Source organism: Amblyomma americanum, chromosome 11 (genome assembly GCF_052857255.1).
Source record: "Amblyomma americanum isolate KBUSLIRL-KWMA chromosome 11, ASM5285725v1, whole genome shotgun sequence".
Taxonomy (NCBI): Eukaryota; Metazoa; Arthropoda; class Arachnida; order Ixodida; family Ixodidae; genus Amblyomma; species Amblyomma americanum.
This window is the reverse complement of record NC_135507.1, coordinates 83,533,130-83,553,892: the sequence shown is the minus strand read 5'-3', so window position 1 is coordinate 83,553,892 and position 20,763 is coordinate 83,533,130. Positions and strand designations below refer to the sequence as shown.

General features: G+C 46.5%; 1 protein-coding gene across 1 annotated transcript; it reads left to right on the top strand.

Annotated features, from left to right (window-relative positions):
- The first annotated feature begins 6,229 nt into the window (after positions 1-6,229).
- Positions 6,230-20,390, top strand: LOC144111424 (uncharacterized). The gene is made up of 3 exons (XM_077644723.1): positions 6,230-6,385; positions 16,509-16,561; positions 19,817-20,390. Exons 1-3 carry the CDS (start codon positions 6,330-6,332, stop codon positions 20,299-20,301), a joined length of 594 nt encoding a protein of 197 aa, XP_077500849.1. The 5' UTR covers positions 6,230-6,329; the 3' UTR covers positions 20,302-20,390.
- Positions 20,391-20,763: the final 373 nt, after the last annotated feature.

The following is a 20,763-nucleotide window of genomic DNA, read 5'->3' as shown; positions in this document are numbered from 1 at the left end:
ATAGCTACTGCGCCATTTCCTTTCCCCCAAAACCAATTTCGATTTTCATTTCATTTCTAGAGGTCCGTGTACTGTGCGATGTCAGCGCACGTTAAAGAACCCCAGGTGGTCGAAATTCCCGGAGCCCTTCACTACGGCGTCCCTCATAGCCTGGGTCGCTTTGGGACGTTGAACTCCTATAGTGCCATTCCTTGGCGCTTCTTAATCAGATATTTCGTCTCCTAAGAAAGCTTGCCGGTATCTTGTCGAACAATCCTACTGCCTACTTCTACAGCGCACTCCGTAATGATGGCTATGAGGTTATCGTTATTGCTTGAACATTAGGGTCGCCGTTCTCAGAAGCCGAATATCTGTTCTGCAGCGAGACCCTGCATTCCTCTACTTTTCCTCATATAGCTAGCTCGTTAATTGGCTTCCACCTCACTACTTTCTTCTGTTCCTTCTACAAGTCTAAAATAAATCGAGACCTTACCATCCTGTAGCCTCAAAACTCTAACAATATTTTAATTTTAATGAACCGTAATAGCATTTTTATAACAGGCATTTTAAGCGAAGTAATTTAGCATGGGGCCTATGTAACATTCCATATCGCACCTCTACAGAAATTTTAAACTCACGCCCTATGCCTTATTACAGGCCCTATGCCTCTTTAACATACCAGAATATCACCTATTTTTTATTAAATAGCGTGCCTCGCATTTCTGGCTTAATTACGCACAATGTAAGCATTTAACATGTCTTCTATGACGGCAGCCTTCCTGCCTTCATCAATCTGCAAAGTTTGCTGAACTAATCCATAACACTCTTCAAATACTAGCACTTCATAAGTGGGTGCAATGCACCTTTTAGTCTTGTTTTTGCAGTTGCTTCATTCTGGGCAATTAGGCTTCATTTTATAACGTATCTGCTCCCATTTTCTGTTTCCATGCATAATTCTACATGGCTTATTCATGGTCTGTTGGAATTTTTCGTGCGTAAGCACATAAGCCCACACCCATCAATTTCGACGTTGTCTGTCTCAAGTTCTGGCAGGTGGCCCACCAGCCACAGTGGGAAGATGGCAACCTGACCATCGAGTTGTGGGAAACCTGCCGGCCGGCTTTATGATCAACTATGCAAAATGTGCATTAGAACTTAAGCCCACATGAGAGATTTAGACGATTTTTCTCTGAAGCATGCTTGACCATGAAGCCACTTATGCGCACCACCTATGGCTCGTGACCTTGTGACGTCATCACAACCTTCCCGCCGGATGCTAGCAAACTGCCCACCATGGCAGGGGGCAGTTCAATTAAGGATTGGCCACGAGAGGGAGCTCGGGAAGAACAACCTCAAGTGTCAGAAGCCGGTGGCAGCACTTGCAATCGCTGGCCAGTGGCGCATTGTTCAAACGTTGCACCACTGCGCCAGAAAGGTTGTGAGGACTCCAAGCCATCTATGAACGGAGAGCAGAGAACCTCGAAAACCGAGACTCGAACCGAAACTGAAGCCGAAGCGCTAGCGCACTTAATATTTGGCCTAACCAAGATGAAGCGTGTCATTTTTTCTTGATCCATCCTCTCGGATGCTTTCAGTTTTTTTAATGCTGCACATTTTAGTCACTATGGTTTATATTTGCTATTCTATAGCTGCGGTCATCTTACACCTTGTTTTACATCGAGAGCGATATATAGGACCACATCCACTACTAACGACCCGTAACCTCACAGAAAACACGCAACTGGGTTCTGCGATGACATGACCACCTCATGCGAGCGATTCACGCTACCTTCGGCGTTTTCTCAGTCGTGGTCCCGTCGCCACGCGCTACACGTATCCCGAGCTTCGGGCAACTTTCCCAGCCACTGCGTATGACGGGCAGCAGCAAGACGCCTCCAAACGCCTCGAAGTGTGTCTCGGAAGCTCCACGTTGCTGGGAGGTGGCATGCGGCGAGCGGAACGCAAGAACGACGCACTTAGAGACATTGCTTGCACTTGCGCAGCCTCAAAAGACCCCAACACCTCGGACCACGGTCTTATACACATTATAAATGACCTCGTGCTACATGCTGCATAACGTGATATACCTAGATATCGCAGAATCGAACGGGCTGCGGCTATCAGACAGCATAGTTAGAAAATTTTGCGGCACAAATTTAATTTAGGCAATCGCCTTATGGTATACGCAAAAACAAAATGTGAACGAATGCTTTTTACCCGCCGCTGTGGCTCAGTGGTTAGGGCGCTCGACTACTGATCCGGAGTTCCCGGGTTCGAACCCGACCGCGGCGGCTGCGTTTCGACGGAGGCGAAACGCTAAGGCGCCCGTGTGCTGTGCGATGTCAGTCCACGTTAAAGATCCCCAGGTGGTCGAAATTATTCCGGCGCCCTCCACTACGGCACTTCTTTCTTCCTTTCCTCTTTCACTCCCTCCTTCATCCCTTCCCGTACGGTGCGGTTCAGGTGTCCAACGATATATGAGACAGATACTGCGCCATTTCTTTTCTCTAAAAACCAGTTATTCTTATTATAACGAATGCTTTTACCTGATAATTTATGCAGCATACCCAACAAGCCAGGTCGATGGCACGTTTAACTTCCATTGCTTCTAGGGCGCATTACCCTCTTGACGCAACGTTAATTAATTTTGGACAGTAGGCATCTCATCCTCGCGGCAGCATGCACTCAGCACGCCAGTCTTGTCCGGTTCTGTGTCAGTCGTGTGGAAAAATAATGCCGAGAATCATTCCGTTTTTATGCTACCTGAAAACCTCTGGAATACGTATCTCGATCGTGCAGCTTCAATGAATTTCTTTTATTTGCTTAATTATTACATGTTTCTGGCATGCCTGCAGGTCATTTTTTTTCCTTAACAATAACAACCTTGTCATTCGAGCATTTGGGCTGCGCCACCTATCTTTTAGTCCAATGCATGAAAAAAAGCGTGCATGCAAACAGCCATCCTGAAAATATTCCACTTCAATAAATAATGTCTAGCTCTATAATAAAAATGGCCTGCTGGAATACATCCTGATTTGTGGGGAAATATAGAGGGCAAAGTAATGCGGGGATTGAAGCAACCGCAGATTTCTGTGCTCGAGGGTTCTAGATAGCACACAAAGGAACCAAAAGATCGCATATAACTCGGCATTCCTCACTCGACTGCTGACCCGGAAGACGCGGGTTCGATCCCTACAGCGGCGGTCGCATTTCAATGGAGACAAAATGATAGAGGCCCGTGCACTGTGCGACGTCAGTGCACGTTGACCCCAGGTGGTCGTATCCGGAGCCCTCCACTACAGCATCCCACATTGCCTGAGTCGCTTTGGGACGTTAAACCCCCATAAACCAAACCAAACCGAACATTTTACAAATAGCTGCGCTGATGCAGACTCCCGCCAAATGCGCGGTGCAATCCGTGCTGAACTTTCTAGATTCACGCAACAGGGGGACACTCGGCGGATATTCACAGTATCACCTGTGCTGTTTCTGATGACTGTGCTGTTTCTGATCGGCCGGATGTGGTGAAGTGGTTCCGTAACATTTCGGAAGGCAGAAGGCAGAGACAATGTTCATGGCGGAAAATGAGCGTAAGACCATCCACTGTCCCTGAGGACCTCCTTTGCAAAACGGTAAAATGAATTAGAATAGGCGGGTGACGATGAGACATATTTCATGAACTCGAACTTCATGATTCAAGGCACAATAATTAACTCCGATGAATATTTAGAAATCTTGTAACAGTCACGGAAGTTCCCTTAAAGAAAACGAAAGGGACTGCTGGGAAGTGGCGTATGCCTGCTTCAAGACAGCGCCGGGGTCCGTATACATATCGCGCCACCGTCTCGCTTCTGGCAAGGTTCGAGTGGAATATTCTAGCGCATGCCCAATATAGTCTGGAACCGGCGCTCAGTTCTTTTAACATATTTGTTCATGTGAAGATGATCTCTTTGCAAAACCCTTCACCGATAACGAGTTGACAACAGTCATGACGTAGTTTACACAGTAGGCGGAAGAATTTAATGACCACGGCATCCAAAATCTGATTCGCAACTAGACCGTTACCCGCCGCGGTGGCTCAGTGGTTAGGGCGCTATTGATCCAAAGTTCCCTGGTTCGAACCCGACCGCGGCGGCTGCGTTTTTATAGAGGCGAAACGCTAAGGCGCCAGTGTGCTGTGCGATGTCAGTGCACGTTAAAGATCCCCAGGTGGTGGAAATTATTCCGGAGCCCTCCACTACGGCCCCCTCTTTCTTCTCTTAGTCCCTTCTTTATCCCTTCCCTTACGGCGCGGTTCAGGTGTCCAACTAAATATGAGACAGATACTGCGCCCTTTACTTTCCCCCAAAACCAATTATTTTTATTAAATAAACAGTTCTTTTGGTAATGGCATTAAATACCAGAAAAAAGAAGAAATGTTAGCTCGTTACAGCTGAGTTAAAATTTTTAGGCAAACATTTTCCACACTTGTGCTGGTCTTTGTACCTTTACTTTCCTCACATGCCTCGTATGTTAGAGAGGGCGGAGGAAACAAAGGCAAACGTGCACTGCCAGCACCGGCTGTTGGTACGACGGGCGGGCTTTTAAGGACACTTAGAACGCTTGCACCCTTAACAAGCCACCGTCTACTCTAAACTGCGTCCTATGCGTCACGAACAGCTGTCATGCTCTGGCTTCCGTGGCGGTTCAGCGGCACTTCCATCGCTGGCGTCATCATGAAAACTACGTCATAGGCAGCTTTCTGGCTCCTACTGGATTTCGGCTCCGGTCACTGTTACTTTCTTTACAAACAGAAATTTTGTTCTTGGGAAGCGTTTGATGCTTTCACATTTCGTTCTTGGACTGAAGGAGTCGCAGTGTGTTGTGAGGAACAAATACACCAGCAAAGCTTTTCAGGTATTAAGGCGACTGGAACGAACATAATGGCATAAAAATAACATAAAACCAAATCGCATAAAACCAAACGGCAAATGTGGGCTTCTCTCCCTTGTTGCTTTCACCTGCATTGTTTTCTCCTTTTTAATGCTTTTTTACACAACCCAGCAGTTCATAGAAATAGCGTTCTAGTTTTACCCTCTTGTCTTACGGCCCGATTAGCTTCCACGCTGCTGGTTTTTATGGTAATACTTTTTCATAACGTAATCAACCATCACACTGAGCACAGCAATATTTCCGTTATTTATCTCTACATAAACCGTTCTTGGTAACCAACAAGCCGCGATGCATTTTAGCCATGCGTGAGTTTTGAGCGCACAGGGGTGCGACATATTCCATCGAAAAAAAGGCCATGATTTAAAGGGCAAATACGATTCGTCGAAAAAAAAAAGAACACATAATGATTTCTCAAATAAACACCGAGAAAAGTCTACCAATTTTGAAGAGAATAGAAACTGAAAGGCTTCCACCCCGTCATACGCATGATGTGACAAGCTTGTAGCTCGATCGATGTTCTTTGGATGTCTCGGGTAGCTTATTTCTTTGTACCCATTTTCTTCCATCGGAAATGTGCATAGAAGGAGCCGTATAAGTGAACTAAGAACACATTATTTGCACGAGAAACTGCCATCGCTGTGCGCGACATTTTCACGCATGTGACGTCATAGTTTAAAGCCTTCCGTCGCTTCGCTGGGCTTGGCTCGTATTTATTGTAGCTGGCCTCATACTTCGTTGATCTGTCATTCAAAACGCACTCTAACAGCTTGTTGTGCTTGAATTCCCTCATTTCGGTTTGATGGTGCTGTTTGCCACGTCGCTACTCGACGCACGTCTTTGAGCTGTAAAGTCCGGTATAATTTTGGTTATGGTATCTTGTTGATTCTGAAAAAAAAAAACACTCCTCGCATGTGCTGTCTGTTCCTCATGAGCTGACTCCGTTAGAAGTGTTCTTTTTTTCTTCCTTGTTATCTTCTTCTGAAGAGGCATAATAATGAAAGTAAGAGTGCATTCCCATTGCAGCTTAATGGCTTCTCAGATTGCTTATTTAGTATCTTGCTGCAAGCGATCGCCGATCAAAACTTATTGAGTATGTATAATGAGGAAGTGTAAGGCGCTGCAATGGTGTTCCTGAAGTATAAATTTAAATATTACCATATGTATGACCTAAATAACGGGACGAAACGGCAATAATTAGTTTCGTATGACACATGAAGCAAGTGAATAAAAAAGCGTTTGCGCGTGGACCCAATCGCAGTTTTAAGGGCATGCTAAATATTCATGTCTTGGTTTCCTTATTTCGTGGCGAGTCATTTGCTAATAAAAGATCCAGAATCATATAAAATATCACATTTGGACGGCCTCACCAGAGTCTTCGGGGTTCGCCAGCTACAACAGATATCTGTTCGTCGGACGCCATGAAAACTCCTAGCTTCTACTTTTTTGAAATGGCACTCTGTGTCTTCGTATTTCTGTAAGTATGCTCCACCGAGACGGACATCATATCTCAATTTTCTTAAGGCAATTTAGCTAAGTATTGTTCCCAGTGTAACTTTGCAGCAGAGAGCCGCTCAAGGAGGTCGTTTGATTCAAAACAAAGCCTACGATTCTTGGAATTGGAAATATAGTGTATAAAAAGGCAGAGTATACGAATGTCCTCTCATATCGCTGCTATCGGAGCTCGGTACTTAATTAGCAAATATTTTTGTGTGTGTGTGTTTTCTGTGTTGCTAATATTGCTTCCTATTCTGCGTGCCTTTTTAATGTTAACTGTGTTCAGGTATACACAGACTACAAGTATTGTGTTCGGAAATATTGCGATGTAACTTCTGTCATGACGCCTATTGTGAGATTAATTTGCCTTGTTTCGATATGGTTATGATACAGTTCGTTGTGTTGTTATTCTGCGTTGTTGTATTTTTGGTTGTATTTCCATAGTTAATTCCAGTGCATTTGCTTTACCCTTACTATTAGTTGTCTATTTTACGATCTTCACCAAAATGATGTATTTTTTGGGTTGTTATTACTAACCCTATTTTGCCCTCCAGCAACTATCCCAAATGGGAATAGCAGTATGTATAAATAAATAAATAAATAAATAAATAAATAAATAAATAAATAAATAAATAAATAAAAAAATAAATATCCTCAAAAGATACATAACACATCAAGTGCCGTAAGCACAATGCTTGTACATACGTCCGGGATTCCTGAGTGACCGCTAGAAAAACGTGTCAAATGCTCTCATTTTCTAGTGAAAGAGACGAAAGGTGAAAAGGCGGCATTTTTAAGCCTAAAAACCTAAGCAGCTTGGGTCATCAAAGGATCATCGCTCTCTTCAGCCAAGCTGGCACCTGGCTACGAAGTCGGTCTTCTTCCCAGCGTTCTCAATGCTTGCAGTCGGAGGATGACGTCTGTATCCGCTTGCTAGCGCTCCCGAAGTGAAGCAGTAGCTTTGTGATTTCCTCAACATCAAATGCAGGCTCTCCCCATCTGCCAGTATGTGGCGAAAGTAACAGTCAAAAACACAAATGCCTTCAACTGAAAGCAATGTTCCGCACTTAAAGCCAGGCTGTGGTGCTGAAGTAAGGGCAAGCAACGCGGGAATGTTTCCGAGCACCCGGTCGTGAAACCGTCACAGCTTTTACGCCATGCTGTAAAGTGCGCTAAACTCGGTGTCAGCCGTCATGTTCACGAATTGGGTGGTTGTACCGCTCCGCGCCGTTAAGCCCGTGCAGCAGCGATGAACATTCCTCCACTCCCCCTCCCCATTGGCTTCTAAAATGCAACACGTGCAAAGCGGGAGTGGGCCACATGCCCTCCCCTAAGAGTATCTTGAAATGGAAATGGAATATTGGAGAGGAAAAATGAAAGGTGTAACTTTAAGAGACTGGAAGCGGGAAGAGTGGGTGAGGGAACAAACGCGTGTTAATGACATCCTAGTCGAAATGAAGAGGAAGAAATGGACTTGGGCAGGGCATGTAATGCGAAGGCAAGGTAACCGCTGGTCCTTAAGGGTGACGGAGTGGATTCCAAGAGAAGGCAAGCGTAGCAGGGGGTGGCAGAAGGTTAGGCGGGCGGATGAGATTAAGAAGTTTGCGGGCATATGGTGGCCGCAGCTGGCAAAGGACAGGGTTAATTGGAGATCCATGGGAGAGACATTTGTCCTGCAGTGGGCGTAGTCAGGCTGATGATGATGAATAGTCTTCGAGATGCTTATTATCCTTAGTACCAGCCTCTCTCCTGTTAACAATCGCTGTGCTTCGCCTTGCGCGCGATGCACACGGAGCAGGTTTGCGGCCTGCAGACAACTGTTGTAAACACGCGGACCGCGACACTGTTTCCGGCGGAGGCCAAATGAATAACTATCGCTGTAAAAACTGCTGGGATGGTAGTCGTGCTTGTGGCGGAGTTCACTTATGGTTCGCTTAGACTTTAGTTCGTTTTGAGCTGTGGTGTTTGCTTCTTGTTTTCGCGGTGCCTAGGACGGCGTTATTTAAAAAAAAAACTCGTAATGACGGTTCAGCCACGCCAAGCGCAGTTATCGCTCGCCTAGGAAGCCTAGGAAGCAGCCTCACTGCGTTCCATGTTTTCTAACCGACGGTAGATTACATACAAGAAAGACCAATGACGAGAAAGATGACGAGGCATAATGACGCGGCACGAGTTCCAGATGGTGGTGGTGAAAAGCATTTATTAGGCTATATGTACAGAGAGTTGCTCGGGGAGAGGCCCCTAGTGGGCATCGCCCCTTACAATAGAAGGCGGAGTCCCTCATTCCGGGACCCCGTTGGTCCTGACCGCTGCGCAGGTCCGCCCAACCAGGGCCTGCTGGGCCGATAGTTCCTTGCAGCCGAGCAGAGCCGCCTCCCAGTCCTCTCGGGTAGGGGATGGGGTGATGGGGGGCAGAGAAGGATTTTGCCTGCATGCCCAAACCATGTGAAAGGTGTCTGCCACCTCCCCACAGAATGAGCAGCGGCCGTCGAAAGAAGAGTCAAAGTGCTTGAGAACCGCCGGGCACAGCAGGGTGTTTGTAAAGAGCCTAAGGAAAGTTCGTTCGCCAGCTTACCCAGTCCCTTCATAGGAACCGGGTAGCGCCGGTGTTCGGCACGATAGTGCTCTGTGATATCTTTAAAAGAAAGAAGAGGGATTTGATCCGGGTTAAGGTCCTCCCAAAGAACGCCTGGTGCCCGGTGAGTGAGTGCGCGGGCTGCCTCATGGGCGGCTTCGTTATCTGGCATGCCTTGGTGGCCGGGGACCCATATGATTGGGCGGTGAGTTGGATCGCAGTCGCGAGTACTGTGATAAAGAATTTGGTGAGCAAGTGGAGTGATCCAACCAAACTCAAAGTTACGACAGGCTCCGCGAGAGTCTGAGGATGAATTCGGAGGTCAAAGAAGGAGTTGACGGAAAAGTTGGGTGCGTTTTATGTTTTGCATTGCTATATTTATGCAATGAGATGTGTTACGTTCTTAAGGACTCAGTGAGGAGAACAGCAGTGTGGCAATCACTTGTGTGCTTTGAGGAATACGGCTGCGTTTTGTGACAGTGGTGCGCCCTGTTAGCATTGAAGACAGTTTTGGTGCTATGAGTTGTGAGCGCAGGGTAGAGTTTGATGGGAATAACAAGGAAAAACGACAGCTGAAACGACGGACGCTGGAATTTGTCATGTGTCCGTCGTTTCAGCTGTCGTTTTTCCTTGTGTAGCGCGTTATTCCCATCAAATGTACCACCAACTAGCTCACATTGCTGCCTTGCTAGCGGGATACAGGCTGACCACATAATCCATTCAGTATATTGCTGGTCTGAAGACATCGAAAAAAAACGAACAGCTTTCTTTAAAAGAAAACTTTTGAGAAAGAGGTCGTCCCATACAAAAAGACAGGGAGTCAAAGACGAGAAAGATGACGTGGAAGAATGTCATGTCAAAGTTGCAGAACTGAAAGAAGATGACGAGGAGGATGACGTGCAAGAATAAAATGGCAGAAGGTACAAGAGTAAAAGGAGGAAGCAGGATATAAAAGCGCCTGGCATGATATGGTAGAGGAGGACAGAGGAGCAGATAACGTGAAAGCATCAAAGGTGAAGCCTCCGTTTTTCATCCAGTGTTCTGGACATCGGGTGGTCCAGCTCGTCAGGAAAGCCTCGGTTGGGAGGGCGCATGGGCGGCTGCTGCTTCTGTTTCGCGGTCCCGTTTGTTCTACACCGGCGATCCGTAGGCCCCAGCTGTGCCTGTCCTTGGGTTCCAGTGGCTTCCACGACCACCTGCAACGCCTACAGATTCCTACGACGCTGACTCCAGACTTTACCCGTTGCGGCCAGAGGTTCCCTCGACGGCGACGCCAGTGCTTTGCGACGCCCAGTGGTACCACTGACACCGACGCGCCTTCAACCCTTTCGATGCACAGGGTATCAGGCAACGCTTACATCGATCAGCGCTGCGGGCTCTCCAACACAAACCCACAAGTCACGGAACGACATGAGGAAGAACCCAGACCGCTCTTCGCACTTATTGATTTTTGCGGTTTTGTTTGAATAGGAGCTTGTTGTGCGTATGTTGGTATTTCATGGAATATTAGATTAATAGAGTGTGTTTGTTCTGCCCGTTGGGTTTTGTCGTAGTCTGTTGTTTTGTAGCTTGTAATAAATGTGTGTTTGTGTAGCTACGGCACTTGTGATGTCCTTTCAATTTGCCTGAGCATACTCGTTTAAGATTCGTGACAATATAAAATATCTTATAAATATGCGGCGTTCTCTGGGAGGAGATACACAGAAAACTGACTCAAATGAAATGTTACCGGTAGCTTTGGAAACTGCTAGAGAGGACGACTCTACAACTGAATGAGCCGCCACTCTTAGCCCCAGCTCCGTCGGCCCTAGTCTATACATCAGGCGGAATGCAGAGGACCAGTCGCCTTCGTGACGGTATAGAACACTGATTATCAAACTTGCATCAGCCTTTGGTTCCGCTTTGGGAGTTTATTCCACAGTGCTTGCGAAATTAGGCATGCATATGAGTTATGTAGCGCTCTGGCAGGCTATATATAATCGCTCTGGCAGGCTTCCAAAGACTGGTCTTGAGAGCAAGGGAAATGAAACACTACATTATCACCAGATAATTCCACCGTTCCTATCGCATGGCGGCTCGAAACCTTTTTAATCATGATGTAAGTAGAAATTTCTTCGCAGCTGAGCTGTTTCACTGCACCACAGTGCACAAAAAACGAATACGGACTGACAAAGCCACCACAAAGTCGCGATTCCCGTTTTTTTATTGTGCGCAGCGCCTACGCATGCAAAAATCAGCGTAAAAATTGACGCAGGGAAAAAAACGCAAAAATAGAAGTGATAATCATGATCATCAGCCTGACTACGCCAACTCCACAGCAAAAGCCTGTCCTATGTCTCTCCAATTAGCCCTGTCTTTTGCCAACTGCGGACACCGTATCCCCGAAAACGTCTTAACCTCATTCACCCACCTAACTTTTTGCCGCCCTCTGCTACGCTTACTTTCTCTTGGAACGCACTCCGTTACCCTTAAAGACCAGCGGCTAGCTTGCCTTCGCACTACATTCCCTGCCCAAGCCCATTTCTTCCTCTTGATTTTGACTAGGATGTCATTAGCCTGCGTTTGTTCCCTCGCCTACTCTGCCCGCTTCCAGTCACTTCACGTTACACCTATCGTTTTTCTTTCTATGGCTCGCTGTGTTGTCCTTAACTTAAGCTGAACCTTTTTCGTTAGCCTCCACGTTTCTGCCCCGTAGGTCAGTACCGGTAAGAAACAGCTGTTGTATATTTTCCTCTTGAGGGATACGGGTAAACTGCTATTCATGATCTGAGAGAACCTGCCATATGTGCTCCACCCCATTTTTATTCTTTTAGTTATTTCCCTCTCACGATCCGGATCAGCAGCCACTATCTGCCCTAAGGAAATTTATTCTCTTACCCCTTCCTGTACCTCGCTACCAACTGCGAACCGCTGTGATGCACGCCTATCTCTTCCTCTTGATTTCAACTTGGATGTCATTAACACGCGTGATTGGAGTGATATGCTGTCATTCCATGATGGCGGAGACGGACCTCGCATGTAACAAACTCACGTAAAAATCAAAACAGCACATCAGCACATCAAAAGAACTCCGCAGACTATGAATACGGGAAGCGGCAGCCCCGAAGCAGCCGTTACTACGTCACAATACCTGAGAAATGTTGCTTTTTATCGCTGAACAAAACGGATGCCATGTTCACGCACTTCTCGAGAAGCGTTGCAATTCGCCAGCTTCGACTATATTCCTCGTGGACTTCTCAGCACACCTGAGATTAATTGTGGTTTGCTCAAAGAAATGATCATAACCCTTACACTGCTTACAGTCTCTGCAATACACACCTAGGTGTCGAGACGTGACGTTACTGTTCTGTTCCCTGAGCATCTCATTTAAACCTGTGCCAGGTTGGCCGATACAGTGTCGGCACCAGTACAACTCAATAGACAACCTTATCTGCTGTAAACCATCATTGGTGCCCAGTGGAACGGTTTCTATTCGCAATGGTGGTGAACTGACATTGTTGTCCAGTTTAGATACCTCTTCGGGCGCTGAAAACACCACTTCGACAAGACCACTCTTTAGGGTACAGGAAAACTTATCTGAACTACGCAAAACGGCAAATTCTCATCCAACTGCAAACGGAGTGAGTTTCGCTGGGAAACAGCAGCGATTTGTAGCGTGTGCAGCGAAGGTGTTTTATTCTATTTCTTTCGCCTGCAACCGACCATAAAATTAGAAAACTGAAACATGTTTAAATTAGAGGCTCAGAGAACACAGTACAGTAAGTGGGTTTGTCGGTGGACAACTAGAAGTGCTTTGTCCCAGGTGCGAGCAGTGTAAGGAGCAAGAGCCCTTCTTTGAGCAAACCACAATGTTGGGCAGATATGCTGAAAAGACCACGTGGAAAAAAGTTGAAGCTGGTGAATTTGCAAGTCTTCAAGAGGAATGCCTGAGCACGCAATCTGTTTTCTTAAGCAATAAAGAGCCCTGTTTCTTTGTTATTGTGACGAAGTAACGGCTGTTTGGGGGCTACTATTTCAAATGTCGATACAGTCTGCCTACTCATTATGAAGTGTGGATGTGTCTTTGTTTTGAGTTTGACGTGGTAGTAAAAAAAGCTGTATGATGCAATACCCTCTCTTGGAGGGCCTTTAGGTGTAACGTGAATAAATAAAAATAAATAAATAAATAACCTGATACAGGCTTGGCGTACAAATGTCTTACAGGTATCACTCCAATGTCATACAAACGCCATACATTCTTACAAATTCGTAAATTTGTCGAACAATATCATACAAATTGTATATCTGAATGACAAAGTCTGTATGAACTTCTTTCACTTATTTACAGCTGTAATTTTCAGTAGGGCATTTACTTACGTAAATAGTGCGGATCCAATTAGCACAGCAGTTCTTGAGAACACTGTTCCCGCCACTTTTACCTCAACAGCAGAAAGAAACCTTTGCTGAAGTTGCTCAGCTGTTTCTAGAAACCAGAAATAGGCAAGATAGTTCTCCAGAAGAATATCAAAAGAAGGCGTGAGAAATAAGGCAACAAAAGCAAACATACTGAATTGTGTGGGCGGAACAGTCGCTAATAAAAAGCAACCTCAAGCAACACTCAAGTGTGTTCGTACTTATGTTTATTTTCCGTGTAAAGCTCCTGCGGCCGCAACTGTGATCACAGACACGTTTTTAAAATTCTATTAGCTTTTATTAATGGCCCGCTAGAAATTTACAGTACAATAAGGCGCATAGCAGTGACTGGTAGATACCTAAAGGTAGCGTATTATTTAGCAGTCTACTTAACCTCCTAACGGACCATCTTTTTCCCCAAAGGCTTACCAAAATGATCTTTTTATTTCTTCGAATGACAAACTGCTTTTTTCGAAAGTAAAAAAAAAAACGTATATCTTTTTGTCAATGTGCAATATTAGTTGGTAAATTTGTCTCCCAGGAACGCACACATTCAAAGTAAAGAACAAAAAAGGGAGGAGGGACTCCTTTTTGTGTGCTCTATGACACCGAAAGTTCAAATTATGCTTCTCTTGTTTGTCACAAGTGTACCATCGTTGAAAGCAGGAAACTGCACAAAGGTTTTCTGACGCCACCTACAACAGGTGTGCGTTCTTTTCCGGACATACTTCCCATTACGGCCCCTCTGCAGACAGCATCTAATGCACTCTCTTGAAGGTCATCACTGTCTTCGTACTATTCACTGAAAGAACAAGAGTTATCGACAATATTCTTCATCGCTGTCACCGCAATCCGTGACGTCAGCACTGCAGTGTTCGGCGATTTTCTTAAGCGCAGTGAAAAGTTTTGAAATTCACGGAAAAAAAAAAGTGATGGGGGTCTAACTCAGTTAAACCCAGTAGACGTGCGAAAACAGGTGTTGATTCTTCAATTGGACGGGACATCTTAAGGGTATGACGCGCTATCTTTAGTGGGTTAATGCCCATATATGCGGAATAGGTCATTCTTTACTTAACACTAACAGATGGCGGCGAGTCCTCGTACCACTACCTGCAGCGCAGTAGCGCAACGGTTAAGCGATGCGCCACTGCACTGGCAGGTGGCTGTTTATATCGCACGAACCAGTCGGGATGGTGTGATCCATGTTGAGAAACCTCTCGTGAATAATCATTAATTTAATAGCCACTCTGTATGTATGATGCTACCCTCCTTCTCACAAGAAAGGAACACCTCCGGCGCCGCACACGTGCTCTCGTCCCTCCGTGTGCGATAACCCTCCCCCGCGGTCTTACCCGTGCAGAGGAGGTTGTGCTCCGGAGGATCCGGTTCGTAGTTCCCCTTAGTCCTGCCGTAACTCGGACGTGGCCTCAATTTCGCCACTTATATCCCCGCCTAGGATGTCCAGTCTGTAACTCACAAGACACTGAGGCTGACATTCACCACTTGTGGGATTGCCTGGCACTGAAGGCAACTAGAATTCGCTACCTGGCAGTAGCGGGTCTCCACCCAGACAACCCGTCCTCATATATTGATTGGACGCAGGGGCCACATCACCGCTCCCTCCTCGCCTTCATTAGATCGGCACATCCTTCCTGCTTTATTTAACACCCACCCACTCTTTTCTTTTCTTTCTTTTCTCTTTTCTTCCTAACTGCCCTTATGCCCCGAGGCAATAAACAACGCTATAAAAAACAATAGCCACTTGCCTCCCATTGGCTACAGCTGGCGCAACGCTCCTCCGAGCTTACCCGGGCTAACTCTGGTAAGTTCGGGTTAGTTCGGACAAGGTACGAGACAAGATGACAAGACTCTTGCTCAGGGTTGGTGCGTCTGGAGTAGTGCTTTCCCTCTAAAAACATCCGCCTTTAAGTGCCCATGGCGCCATCCGCAAGCAAAACCAAGAAAACAGCGCTGGACGAGTCCTTCTCGCCTTAAACCAAACCACGGTGAACCTGATAGAATGCCAGGAAACACATGATGACCTGGGTCTGTATTCTTTGTTTGTGTCATTATAATAAGCGCCATAATCTACCTTAGCGGCCGCACCTGATTGGTCGAAACGCCGGAAGCGAATGTGGATTCGGTTGCGACTGTGAGCGGCGGGAGGATGTAACTCCGTTGCGGTTGACTCAGAGCATGGTCCGCCATGTTGCCCCTCCCGAAACATGGTCTCACCAGGCGTGAACGTTAACTTGTTTTGAGATTAAGGATCGGCTGCTGCTGGACGGCTTCCAGAAGATACTCCAGAGGCCTCATCCCATCTCCCAACTGCTCATCCTGTGGTAACATAGAAACGATTGGTCACCTCCTTATGGCCTGCCCCACTTATGACACAGAGAGAATCGCGCTCTTTGATACAGACCGCGAGCCGGGCCTCTTTGCCGACACAGAAACCCAAATGCTGTATCCTGGCTAACAGCGACTTCAGGCCCTGCAAAGCCTTGTAAATTTCCTTCATACCACGGGCCTGCCCACGGTGCTTTAGACTGTATCAGGCCTTCACTCTTGCCCCGAGTGCTTCTAGCCAACTCCCAACCCCCGATTCCCACCCTTATTCCCAATCCCTCCTCCCAGGTGCTGTGCAGTGTTCCCCTAGAGGGCAGCCAAATACCGCACCTCTAACCCCAACCATCCAACCAACCAAGCCACCAAGCTATGTGTTTGACGTCACCGGTCCGGTTCCCTCGACTCTTGTCGCTGCATCCTAACTACCGCATCCACTTCTGGCGTTTCGGCCAATCAGGTGTGGCCGCTGTGGCAGATTATGACGCTTTTTATTATGATAAAAACTCGGAATACAGACCCTGGACTCGTCAGAAGCCAAAAATAATCGCGGGCATATGCCATGCATGACTCATCAATCTCAGCTATAGGGGGTACATTATAGGTGTCCTCGATTTCCTCAAATGCGCCGCGCCTTGAAAATAGCATATTTAGAAACAGCAGTAAGATCCTTACGCAGCCCCCTCAAACACCAGTTCTGGGCTATCCATCAGGGCGATTAAATATTCTTCCCTCCATAATCATAAACGGCCGGGGTTAGTCAATGTAACCTTTTATGTCTTTCACTTTGCAGGGCAACCTCAAGATACCTTGCTCATGCTTCTATGGGAATCTCTCCAAACGAAGGTAAGTGCGCATGGTAACGTCTGTTCACTACACTTGTTTGCAGATCACCAAAACGTGTCATTTCCTAGTCTCATTATTCGCATATGGCATGCTTATCTGCAAACGAAGCGATTGGTTTCTATTTTCGAGAGTAAACACAACAAGTACTTTTTCAGTGGAAAGAGAATAGTTTCTTCATTTTCCTTCAGAAAGAACTCTTAAAATTCCACGAGAATATGTGCTAAACAATACCATTGTCCTTATTCCGTTTGTCTTTTAGTACGAAAGTACAACTCCAGGAGTAGCGACCATAAGCAAGAATCCTGTCTTGTGTTGTCTTGTCTTGTGTGGCTTGCACAGGTCGCAAGAGATTGCTCGGGAAGAGCAACATTGGTCGCACAACTCTTACCTGTGGCTGTGATAGAAACATCCACCTGCCATTGCAGTGGCGCATCGCTTAAGTTTCTCTTTGGAACGATGTACTGAAACGTACGGCTCTTGAGGTCTGTGAAGAATCAGTAAATGCAGTTTTGCTGTTTGGTCAGGTGTCCAGCGAAACGAGCCACCGTTATAGCTCTTCACCTCGACAGGTGCTTCGTGACAAATGTAATGTCATCAGGTTTCCCGGCGCTGTGCATAGAGGCATCAAATTGCACAGAAACATTCAGGCGGAAATAGAAAATTTCAGAGAAAATTTGAAAGCAAATGAAATGCTAGATAAGCTAGTGATAGAGCTCCATACGATGTCTAAGGATAAAAATTGTTTTTTTCAACAAAATCCAAGAAGGCGACAACGTTTGGAAGCTATGCACTAGCTGCTTGCTGCACGAAATGTTGCTCGCAAACATTTTATGGCATATACGATAATTTATGGCACTGTATGCTGGAAAGGGGAAAACAAAAGCGTATTTTCATCCAGTTTAAGGCCACAGAACTCTGTGTGCATGACGGCAGTACTAAATTGTGATTTCTTCTGGCTTTACAAAATAGCCCATTCTAATTAATTTTCTGGAATCGGTCAGTACTTAGAGTGTAGGGATTTAGAGAAAGAGAACCTAGAATGTTTTTTCCTTACCAAGGGAACGTGATCGTCAGTATAGATTCGAAGGAAGCGTATTAAAAGTTACTTGAACTATCACCGCACTAATAAAAGCTGTTTGCTACCAATTATATATGAGATATGCGTTCATTAGTGTAGGCATAGAAAATTAGAGTAGTAAAAGAAAGTTCTGTTGACCCCCTCTGTTAGGTGTCCGTTAGTTATTTCAGCTCTGAAAAAGAAATCAGAACACTGAAGCTTTGTCCTCACTATTGCATATATACATGTTACGGGGGCTGTAAATAGAAAGAGAATTAAAAGCACCCTGCCCGCAAACGCTTCTTCGCAAAATGGGCTGCTATTACATACACAGGAAGGCCTCAATCAAAGTGGCTATTAGAGAAGAAAATATTGCTTTCATTCAAACCGCAAATAGACAGTTCTTGATGTTTTACTTTGCTCAAATATTCAGTATGTCGCCACTGATAGATAACGTGCTCCTTTTGGCAGAGCTAGTCTCTCGAAGTGTTCTGAACGAGACTTGGGCTGCAACGCACAGATGTGAGCAGAAATGGAGAGACGACGGGAGAGGTGGCATAACTGCCCCTCAACGCTATCGAACGAAACGTGCCTGTTCTCGACGAGGACGACAACGAGCACGAGTGACAACGAGAGCACGCGTTTTCGAGGCTCCCTTATAGTCGCCTCACACTCAACCCAACCGCCGGAAAGTAAGACCTGTGCCAAAGCAACGCGGGAAAGACGGGGGAGCATTTCTGCATGACATCAACGTGCAGAGTAGTAGAGTCAGAGCCTCCTTCCTTGTTCCGGGGAGCGGCGCCTCGAAAAGTTGAGGTGGGGGGGGGGGGGGGGGAGCTTCACATATCAGCGAGGGGTTCCTCACAGCGGGTTGTAGTGTGAGCACCTTTCGCCGTTTGGAGGAAGGGGTTGGGGAGGGACAGGACGGGCAAAGGTCAACAGAATAAACGGAAGAAGCCACTGCGGTGGCTCAGTGATTATGGCTCTCGGCTGCTGACCCAAAGGACGTCGGTTTGACCCCGGCTGCGGCGGTCGCATTATTTCGATGGAGGAGAAATTCTAGAGGCCCGTGTACTGTGCGATGTCCGCGGACGTTAAAGAACACCAGGTTGTCTAAATTTCCGGAGCACTAGACTGCGGCATCCCTCATAGCCTGAGTCGCTTTGGACCTTAACGTGCACTGACATCGCAGAACACACAGGCCTAGGCTGTCAGTTCGCATCCCTCCAAATGCATGCGCCGCGACCGGGATCGAACCCGCGTTTTTCGGGTGAGCAGCCGAGCGCCATCACCCCTGAGCCACCACGGCAGCCGGAGAAAGAAAGGTGACGGTACATATAAGCCTTGTCTCATAAGTCCTGTTTTTATTGCTGATACTTCAAACATAAAGCCTCAAAAAAGGTTTCAGCATTCTGAAATTAATGGCTATAGAATATACAAATTACACAGGTTAGAAAACAAGAAAGCAAGCCCTGCTGAAAAATGTTATGACATTCTATGACTTTTCTTGTACGAGGTTATTGCATCATTAAGCTATGACTAATCATACGTTATTACACTACGATATCATACATCATTAATCTATGATGTCATACATTGTTAATCTGTCATACACCGTTGAGATATGATGTCATTAAGCATGGTCTATGACAAATCATTAATCATTAAGCATGCTGTCATTCAACAAATATATCATGCATCATTGCGCAACTACACATTAATATACAATGATACATTGAGATGCATTGATGTGCTTGCACCAGGAATGCGCTGTCGTCGACTGTAAGGAAGGTGCGTATAATGTTCATATTGCCTAATAATGTACAGTCATGAGAAAATATTGCTAGATGGGAAATTGGGAAAAAAATTATTTCAGTGCAGTCAGGCAAAGAAAGACAATGAAAAGCAATGAAGCATGAGGGCACATGCAGATTCCATCTTCCGGAATCTTGAAAAATAATTTTTCAGCGAATCGCATTGTACAAACTTTGGCCCACGCATTTACATGCATAATGAGCTTCCAAATGAACATAGCATTTGAAATTGGAGCACTTTATTGTATTTCACTAACATCCCGCAGCAAGCGTGCAGTATACTTGTTCATGCTTCACAGCCTGTCTGCGTCTGCCAGATTTTCAACTGGGACTGGCTGATGTAAACGCTTGATTTAATCATTTCAACTTCTTCGCTCTCTGCAGGTTCACTGCTCGTTGTCTCCGCTCGAGGACTCACGCCTCCTGCTTCACCAGGTGGTTCACCGCCACCGTCCCCATCGCAATTTCCCCCAGTCCCACCTAGTGGTCCCCCGCCTCCACCACCGCCGCGGGACGAGAAGTACCCTGAGGTGTTCTCGCCTCCAGGTTCGCCAACTGCGCCTCTACCAGGCCCGCTTCCACAGAGGCCTCCCAAGCCACCGCCACGTCCAGCGAGGCCGCCTCCTCGACCGCAGCCACCAAGGCCTCCTTCAAGTGGGAGCTCCGGAAGCCCAGGCTATGCAAATGTGCCACCTGGATCTCGACCGCATCCTGGATCTCCCTCCCGGCCTGGATCTCCCTCCCGGCCTGGGTCCCCATCGCGGCCTGGGTCCCCATCGCGGCCTGGATCGCCCCCGCGTCGTCCCGGCCAGCCAAGTATCCCGCCGAGCCAGGTTAATCCCCCATATCAGTACAGACCACTGAGATGAGATCGTCTCGCACTGCCATTTCCACCCGAAATCTTGACACTTTATGGTTGCTTTCACATTCTAATAAAAGCACCTGAGAGCGTCGGAAAGCTGTTTCTGGGTGTATTTATTCCCGGTACATTCCACGTTATTATACCAACGCACCTTAAGAATATGTCAGTAGAAGCGCAGTAGTGCTCCAGCAATCTGCAGCTGCACGTTAAGCCTAAAGGAGGGGTTATTATCCACCTGTACGACATTACTACGCTAAGAACGTTCTGCAGATTTCCTCCTCATCGACGCTCAAGGGGGAAGCCTGCACCAATTTAATTCCCAGCGGCTAGGTGCTAACAAAGGGGACTCCAGTTAAGATAGGCTATAACGCAGACGCTCTTTCTAGCAATCTTTTACAGCGGGTTATTCTTTTTTTATGTCAATCTGCCTGACTTCCGCGATAGGTCGCCGGCACTGAAATACGCGGCC

Coding starts and splice junctions, on each gene's coding strand:
- LOC144111424 (XM_077644723.1), top strand. CDS start 6,330: ATGAAAACTCCTAGCTTCTACTTTTTTGAAATGGCACTCTGTGTCTTC. Junction 6,386..16,508: donor CTCTGTGTCTTCGTATTTCT/GTAAGTATGCTC, acceptor TTCACTTTGCAG/GGCAACCTCAAGATACCTTG. Junction 16,562..19,816: donor GGGAATCTCTCCAAACGAAG/GTAAGTGCGCAT, acceptor CGCTCTCTGCAG/GTTCACTGCTCGTTGTCTCC.